Source organism: Polyodon spathula, chromosome 25 (genome assembly GCF_017654505.1).
Source record: "Polyodon spathula isolate WHYD16114869_AA chromosome 25, ASM1765450v1, whole genome shotgun sequence".
NCBI lineage: Eukaryota > Metazoa > Chordata > Actinopteri > Acipenseriformes > Polyodontidae > Polyodon > Polyodon spathula.
In genome coordinates, this window is record NC_054558.1 from 2,158,561 (window position 1) to 2,166,659 (window position 8,099).

Genomic DNA, 8,099 nt, shown 5'->3' on the forward strand with positions numbered 1-8,099 from the left:
TGCATTGCTCTGCGCTCGACTGGCCCGTCCTGGTGTGTTTCCTGCGTGAAGGGAAGAAGCAATCATGAGATAATAAACTGCGTGTTAAAATCACAAATCCGGGGCACAGACGCGTCTAAACACGCATGCAACATGACCAACGGTAAGCTGGCCGCGCTGTTAAACGCGGCAGCGTGTGGGGGCACTGGGGACGTGCGAGGGGTACACTTTGCAAAGCAGGAAGCAAGTTTTCTATTTTGAGGACGTGGCAGCTGTGCTGATAATATATAACCGAGCAGGCCGGAATTGATGTTGTTTACGCTTTCACGAAACCTGTTCTCTTCTTAAAAACCGTCTCCACATGGCATGGCGTATTAATATTAAACCCGTGTGTGCGTGTGTTAATGACCGGGGTTGAAAAGGCATTGTTTACATTCCCTTTAACACACCTCTATGTGTTTTTATCTGGCCGCGAATTATTTCACCCCCCAAAAACACATATATATACCAGAGACTCCGAGCCAAGCTGTGTCATTGTCAAATATTTGAAAGTTGCATTTAGGTTTTATTAAAGGACTGCGAAGGTATGGAGGTTCGTGTCATTGCCTCTTTGCTCCTGTGCTTCAGAAAGGGTGTTCCCATTCGTTTCTTTGCAGGGATGTGTTGTCTATACAGTACGTTGTGAATTCACTGTGTCCCCCTTGTCTTTGGCAGTGTATTCATTCGACGGCATCCTCATCTTCGGCTTGCTCTTTGTTTGCACGTGTGCTTACTTGAAGAAAGTGCCGAAGCTGAAGAACTGGCTCCTATCGGAAAAGAAAGGCATCTGGGGGGTGTTTTACAAAGGTGGGTATCGTCTGTACCGCGTGGCATTGGCCTGGGCATTCCTGTGGGATGGGACGGCTTCTCCTCATCACACCACAGCACATGGTGCCGGCCAGCTGAGCTCAGCGCGGAGGCCTGCAGGGCTTGCCCTCCAGGGGGCGGTAGCTCACTCTGGAGTTCCTGGGTGTGGAAGAGGAAGCTGGCTCGGTCGTGGGATCGGAGGGCGCTCGCTGAACCTTCACTTCTCCTGAGCAGCTGTGTGGGGAACTGCTGCCTTCAGGGGAGAAGAATAATTGGACATTCTAAACTAGGGGCAAAATCGGGGGGTAAAGTAATCGCACTCAGAGTTTCAAAATAAAATATGTGTTTAAACTAATAATAGAATATTCTTTCATTTTGAATTATGTGGAAAACAAAAGTTTACTTCATACTGGAGTACATTTGTACCTTGTTATTATTTTTAAGGAATGCAGTTCTGTGTACAGCGGAATGGGTGTTATTTATTTCAGATGTAATTTGTGCCTGTTTTTCTGCAGTCGTGTATAAATTCTGTTATATGAACAAAGGCAGTGTTTGTTTCAGCATGGGCCCCAGCACTAACACAAAGACAGTTCTTGTAAAATGAGTTTTGGTTTGTTCTCTTCTGCAGCTGCGGTGATTGGAACGAGACTTCACGCCGTGGTCGCATTGTCCTGCGTGGTGATGGGCTTCTACGTCTTGTTTATAAAATGACCTTCATGCTGGATTCAGGGGCGCAGAACGGACAATAGACTGTGTGTGACGCGACCCGTGTGTAAAAGGCTGAGTTCCGGTTCTTCTTGGTGGTTAGAAGAGCCAGGTGACGAGGGATCACCTTCTGACAAGGAAGAATTCACTGCAGGGGAACGATTTAAATACTCACGATGCTCACTTTTAAAGTACTGTTTTTTCGGTGGTGGGCAGGGGCTGATTTTGTTATGTATTTTCTTGATTTCCTGAAGTAATGCATACTGGAACTCATTACAGTTCCGCATCTTCTGTTGTGAGGAGGTGCTGTTCTGTTCCGGTTGCCTGCTGTAGACGTAGTGTAGACCAGATCGTCTCTGTTTCTTTTATGTTGGTACCTTCTTGTGCACAGCAGTGTATTGGCAGAAGCAACGCAGGTTATGTGCATCTTGATTAGCTGTCCACATAGTAGTGCCGCTGGCTCCTGCTGTAATATGTGTAGCAGCCAACTGGAACTGAAGAGCAGCTACTGAACTCGGAGGAAAGCACCTTCACACAGACGAAATAGACACAATATTGGAGTCATTGCAGTAAGGGTGATGGTAGTGAAAAAGCTAGTGGGGAATATTAAAAAAATAGGAACCTGTAATTTGAAGTTCCTGCACAGCGCACCGAGATTATATTGTTCTCCTGTTATAATTTGACAAATCCGTACATCAACAGTTTCAGAGTGACGGATATCAGAACGCCGTTTCCTGCGTAACTGTCGGGTTCTAGTGTAAGTGCAGCGGGTACGAGAGACCAGCTTACTTACCGTCTGGAAAACGCGATGTTTAAAAGAAGTGCCCACAGGGTTTCTGTTTGCCAACTCTGTATGGTTAAATCGATCTCGAATAAAAATTAATGTCTGCCGGTAAATGAGAAGAGTGAAAAAGATGCCGTTAGTTATTCTCCCAATTCCAGTGTGCATTACTGCCGTTCACTGTGTGTTTGTCATGACCCAAACTGTCTTCATTTTGAAAAGACTAATATGTGAAATACCAGAGCAAGCTGGGCTCGTTCCACACTGCTGTGCTGACAGGGTGCAGGGTGTGAACAAGGAAGAATGTCATTTGAAAAGTGGTGGGTTCAGCAGGGTGTCTCAGGCAAGTGCACTCTGACCTCGAGCGTGTGCTGGGACGATGTTATTTATCACGTGGCTGTGTTTAGATTTTAGGGCTTGCTGTCTCATGTAGCCGTGTTCATACAGATTGAGGGTGATGTTTTCTTTATTAAATCATTGAAAGAGCGTGCTTCAGAAGTGGTGTAACAGTCTTGTGTGCTCAGTGCTTTGCATGGTCTTGCAGGTGCTTTAAGAGCTACAGCTGCTGCTTTTAAAGTAACGAATGATCTTAAAAAAGCATTGTTATCGGTGCTTTGCAAAGAATTTCACTAAAATCAAAGAGCTATCATTGAACATGGCTAAGTCAACTCGTTATGATTCTCGTTGTGAGCCACATTTCAGAAATCTGAAGCCGGAGCAGTACAACAGAAAAGGTGCTTTTAAAACGTGATCTTTAATAATGTGGTGGCCTTCACTGGAGTTTTCCATACAGTAGCTTGCTCTCCGTGTACTGCTACAGAACAGAGGGACTAACGAGCAGTTTTGTTGGATGATTTCTGGGATAATTGTCCCACACACTGATAGTAACAAGGAACGAATTCAAGACTGAAAACAGCCATGATGAAATAATAATAATCATCATCATCATCATAACAATTGAAACCTGACCCTGTGCTGTGCACACTGACTCTCACAACACATGCGATGGAGCTGAGCGACTGCCGTTGCGAGAGTCTGTTACTGCTGTTGCTTGACGTGGAAACCTGGCGCCGTCTGTGAGCGGTTGCAGCAGCAGAATGTGTTGTGCAGATTCTTATTTCCGCGTGTGTCAGATTCTGCCCAGCCCAGATTGTGCAGTGTGGTCTGCAGTGTGTTGATTAACATCCTGTGATTAAACATTAAAGGATGGTGTTGTTAAAGATGGAGCTCACTGTAAAAATAATGGATACAAAGTAGAAAAAAAATGACCTTAAAATTTGTAAAAGTGCACCGGTGGGCAGTTTGAAAAAAATAAGAATGAAGCAACAGACAAGCTAATCTCTGCAAACCCGATCTCTTGCACTTTGTGGAATGATCAAACACAGCTCTGATGTGCCTTGATTTAGTCAAGTTGGCTGATTTATATCCTCAGCTTGATTAGGAACAGTTGCACAATGTGGAATTCTAAACAAGCGGTCTGTTTGAATGGCTGTGGATACCAACCTGAATCGGGGCCTCGATGTGAATTTCATTAGACGTGCCAGACCTAATCCCATCACTGTATTTCACACGAGCGCAGGCAGTTCACACTGTGGCAGCAGATCGGGGGGGGGTGGTCACACCTGTTTTTGTGTTAGAACGCTCTCTTTCAATAACAAAGGGGGGGGGGGGGGACAGTTCTCTGCTACAATTTCTATCTACTAAAATACATATACCCCCCTTTATATTTATAGATAAACTGTGGTCACACCTGTTTTTGTGTTACAGCGCTCTCTTTCAATAACAAAGGGGGGGGGGGGGTCCAGTTCTCTGCTACCATTTCTATCTACTAAAAAATAAAGTTATACACTACCCCCCCTTTATATTTATAGATGAACTGTCATTTGCTCCAGCTGTCCACCCTTTACCCATAAACTAGTACATTGAAAGTAAAACCATATTGCTTGCCTGTAAAGATTTGCATTAGACTCCCACTGAATTGTCATTTTACAGTACAATACAAACCATATACAATCCATTAGTGGCTATTTATCGAGGGGTCCCTTAGTTTGCGTTCTGTGTGCTAGCATTGATGACAATCTGTTTGCATTGCCCAAAGCTGTCTCCACCTTTTAAACTTTTAAAAAACTCTCCTGCTACTCCTTTCACCAGTGGAAGGTGATAGAACAAGAAGCAAAAATAAATAGATAGATTCACAGATGAAGGCTTTTGGCCAAAACATTCTTCTCCGTTCTCTTGTAGATGTGGTTTGTCATGATGGTGTTGTGTGTAAGTCATCACGTTTAAAGTTCACTCACTGTATGACTCTACGACAGTTTATCTGTCTTTTTATAATTCTACTTAGATATTGAAAAATGATCTCTTCTACCAAACCGATGGAGGGTAATAATACGGTACCCGGTCATTAAATCATCTTCACAGTTCGTAATGCTGTTAACACTCAGCTGCTAGATAATAAGCTTTATTTTTTAGTATTACAGTGTTTTTGGACACTTGCATTATCAACAGTACAGTACTTTATTGTAGGGAGGGATTCGAATTTGTTGAGAGTGTGTGTAGTTTCGTCTTCCAGTCACAAGGGGTCGCCAATAGAAGAGGACATCGTGTTTTTTTTTGTTTTGTTTTTTTCATTGACTCGCCTTCCTTTCAGGACCAGGATGCATTGCAGCACTGTTTAAGAACACGCTCTGTGGCCTTGGCTTGCAGACGCGTGTGGAGTGGGAGTGGGAGTGGGAGTGGGAGTGGGAGATGTGTGTGCGTGTGGAGAGTGAGCGATGTGAGAGAAGTGTGCTTTTGTTTTGTGTGACTGGTAATTGTAAACTTGTATTTAAAAAACTACACAGTGATCTTATTTGATCAGGCCAGAGTTTCAGCCTTGCTCTGGTGCTGAGATGATAAAAATCCGACACGCTAGCTAAATATTTAGCAGTGTGCGTGAGGCAATTTCGCTAAATCAAGGCAAATCCACGATGGTGGTTCTGAAGTGATGAGTTGATCAGATATACTAGGGCTGGGGCCGGATTCGGGATTCATTCCGGGTCTGTTACCCTGGCCGATGAGTATAGAGGCGATTCTGATCAGACCATACGTGCGCGTTTTCCTTTTGCGGTGTGTGTGTGTGTGTGTCTGTGTGAAACTGAAAATGGTGTGGGCGAGAACATACGCGCAAGTGATTTCAGAGATAGGTTTTTTAATATATATATTTGGGATAGAGAAGCGTGCTAATAATAATTAAAAACAATATTGATCGATATTGTGGCTGCAAGGTGAATTAATGACCACTCTCAAAAGTTATATTGCTGGTTTTAATTCATGCATCTATTCTGGGAGCGGCACAATCACGTGTTCATTGTACAAAATGCACTTTCAGAAATGCCGTGTTCACAGTGTTTATTACAGGCGTGTTCACAGTGCTAAAACAACAGGGTTTGCGTGCAGCGCCAGAGCGCATTGCATAATCTACAGTGCATGCATGACATGAAGAGAAGCGAGCACTATACTAATACATCCAAGCACCCTCGCTCGATTATTAAACTGAGTAAAAGCCGCCGTCGTGCTTTCTCGAGTATCCCCGGTTAGTAGATGCGTTGTGATGGCTTTCTGCAAAGACATACACATTTTAAAACATTACAGAACAGCAGACGGATGGTCCTAGAACTTGTCCTTTTAAATACAGAAGCAATAACCGTGTCCTTTCTTTCATAGCTGTGAAGTTAGAATCTAGTCATTTTCCAAACCCCTAACTGAATGTGCAAATCACATGACAACATAAACCCTGCCTGGCTGATTTAACAGCTGTGTGTGTGCGCTTCATACCACAAGCGTGTCTGTTTTATTTACCGGCATTGCTGTTTAAGTGTACACCCCGCTTGTCACGCAGAACTATTAAACAAGTTCGATTGTGCGAAGTTTAGAAACACTGAAAGAAACTTAATAAAGTCATTGACAAACGTTTGGGACTGGAAGTGTTTCCCGGTGTCTGCAGTGACTCACCTACAGCTCCGTGTGTGCTGTGGATTGATTCTTTCTGGGGGTTCGTCCAGACCCTGATGGGAGTTCTTTGGAGTTCTGGTGGGGCAGGCGGTTCTTTCACTCGGTTCTTCAAGATTCTCCTGCACCCATAATTCAGAAACGTGCACGTTCTTTACATTAACATTACACTGTGTAACACAATTTTTGTTCCTGGGTAGTAAGTGTTATTTCCTAATTGCTTATGCCTCAAAAGTATAGAAAATGGCTATTATTCCCCACAAACTTTGCTTTTGTGACCAGGACAGTGATATTTCAAAATATCACTATTTCCAATGAAAATGGCCACATAAAGTCAGAAAAAAACAACATGTGAACCAAATGTGCATCAAATTTAGAGTAACTTCCAACAGCGTCTCACCAAAACGGAGCGCAAGGGAGGTTAAGTGACTTACAGAGGCCAGGGTGTGTGAACTGCGCATCAAATACAGAGTCACTTCCAACAGCGTCTCACCTGCTGGTTACAAGCCCTTTAACCGCTGAGACCGGGTTTTGAACCGGGGACCTGCTGGTTACAAAAGTTTTCTTTAACGGCCAGACCACGCACCTATGGCTTGTTCCTCGCTGCTTAGCCGGTCCTTACCCGTGGTCATCACTAAAGGTTTCTTTCTGAAAGAGGGTCTCGTTCGTGTCTCTCAGGAATCCCTCATGATGGTTGTACGTGGTCTTAAGATGGAAATCCAAACTGTCTCTCGGTGCCTGCAGCAAAGCATGAAGCAAGATCCAGTATGCGTTTAAACTGAACACAGCCATGTATTACTGAAACGGACTCTTACTCTTCAGCTGCGCCCGGCAGCCTGGGGTCTCCCACGGAACACCCGAGGCGGTGACGTCACAGAACAGGCTTTACCTTGCATCTCTGGGCATTACCGTGCTTACCCGTGCTTTACCCGGCTTTGCTATGATTTTCTGCTATAAGAAACGCTCATAAGGGCTGTAGTAAGGCTCTGTTAATAACTTACCTCTTGGTCGAAGTGAAATCTTTCTCTCCTGGCGCTGGCCAGGGTTACTCGCGCGTTGAGGCGGTTCCAGGGATCCTCCTGCTGCGCCAAGTGCGTGGGTTTGGAGTGTGGAACTTTCTGCATCGTGACGGTAAAAGCATGACCCCGTTATCTCTTATCAATGCATCTTCATATTCATCTAAACTCGACCGGTATGCATTAGATACAAACAGCAGTTATATTGCATTTGCATACACAACTTTGATAATAGGGTTACAAATCCAAGTGGTAAAACGTGCGTATTCAAAAAAAAAAAAAAAAAAAAAAAAAAAAATATATTGTTGTCTTTCATAATCTTTCTATTTTCATAAAAATAAATAATTCCTGAACAACTTTACATGTCATAGCAATACTACACATTTCAACAGAGCAAAGCATAATGCATTCACTGCAATATGGAATAAAGCAACACGTGTAACATAAAGCCATCCCATCGTTTCCTCTGTGGAGTTAACTTGCACCACCTGTAATTACCTTCGAGCGGCTCCTTGCTCCTCCGAGGTACATGTCATCGTTTTCTAACTTCGGATAGGGGTAGGGGTCTCTTGTCGGGGGCATGTTGAATACACCTCTGGAACTCCACTGACTCGAGATGAAATAAACCGACAGGGGCAATGTTTACTGTCTCCGCTGGGGTTGCTAGGAGACCACTGTGACGTGTAAATACTGCTCAGCACGCCACCTGTAGCCCAGCAGCCAGAACTGCAGTGCAAAAGCACAGTGGCTTTTAAATACAATTGACAGAACAGCGTGCATCT

The 8,099-nt window shown here is 44.1% G+C and overlaps 2 protein-coding genes and 1 non-coding gene across 3 annotated transcripts; 2 read left to right on the forward strand and 1 right to left on the reverse strand.

Annotated features, from left to right (window-relative positions):
• The first annotated feature begins 22 nt into the window (after positions 1 to 22).
• On the forward strand, positions 23 to 2,801 carry LOC121299708 (protein kish-B). The gene is made up of 3 exons (XM_041227645.1): positions 23 to 142; positions 694 to 825; positions 1,454 to 2,801. Exons 1-3 carry the CDS (start codon positions 133 to 135, stop codon positions 1,534 to 1,536), a joined length of 225 nt encoding a protein of 74 aa, XP_041083579.1. The 5' UTR covers positions 23 to 132; the 3' UTR covers positions 1,537 to 2,801.
• A 2,223-nt stretch (positions 2,802 to 5,024) lies between these two features.
• LOC121300405 lies at positions 5,025 to 5,393 on the forward strand. The gene has a single exon (XR_005947530.1).
• Positions 5,145 to 7,990, reverse strand: LOC121299931 (protein C1orf194-like). Its single transcript, XM_041228175.1, has 5 exons — positions 7,816 to 7,990; positions 7,303 to 7,419; positions 6,924 to 7,039; positions 6,305 to 6,423; positions 5,145 to 5,911 (listed from the first exon to the last, which is right to left on the reverse strand). Exons 1-5 carry the CDS (start codon positions 7,897 to 7,899, stop codon positions 5,841 to 5,843), a joined length of 507 nt encoding a protein of 168 aa, XP_041084109.1. The 5' UTR covers positions 7,900 to 7,990; the 3' UTR covers positions 5,145 to 5,840.
• Between the last annotated feature and the right edge of the window lie 109 nt (positions 7,991 to 8,099).

Bases quoted from the DNA above. Each gene is read 5' to 3' on its own strand.
- LOC121299931 (XM_041228175.1), bottom strand. From the start codon at position 7,899: ATGCCCCCGACAAGAGACCCCTACCCCTATCCGAAGTTAGAAAACGAT. The intron at 7,040-7,302 runs GTAAGTTATTAA...GCTTTGCTGCAG, and splicing joins GATTTCACTTCGACCAAGAG to GCACCGAGAGACAGTTTGGA. The intron at 5,912-6,304 runs GTGAGTCACTGC...ATGTCTTTGCAG, and splicing joins CAGCACACACGGAGCTGTAG to AAAGCCATCACAACGCATCT.
- LOC121299708 (XM_041227645.1), top strand. The intron at 826-1,453 runs GTGGGTATCGTC...TCTCTTCTGCAG, and splicing joins CTGGGGGGTGTTTTACAAAG to CTGCGGTGATTGGAACGAGA.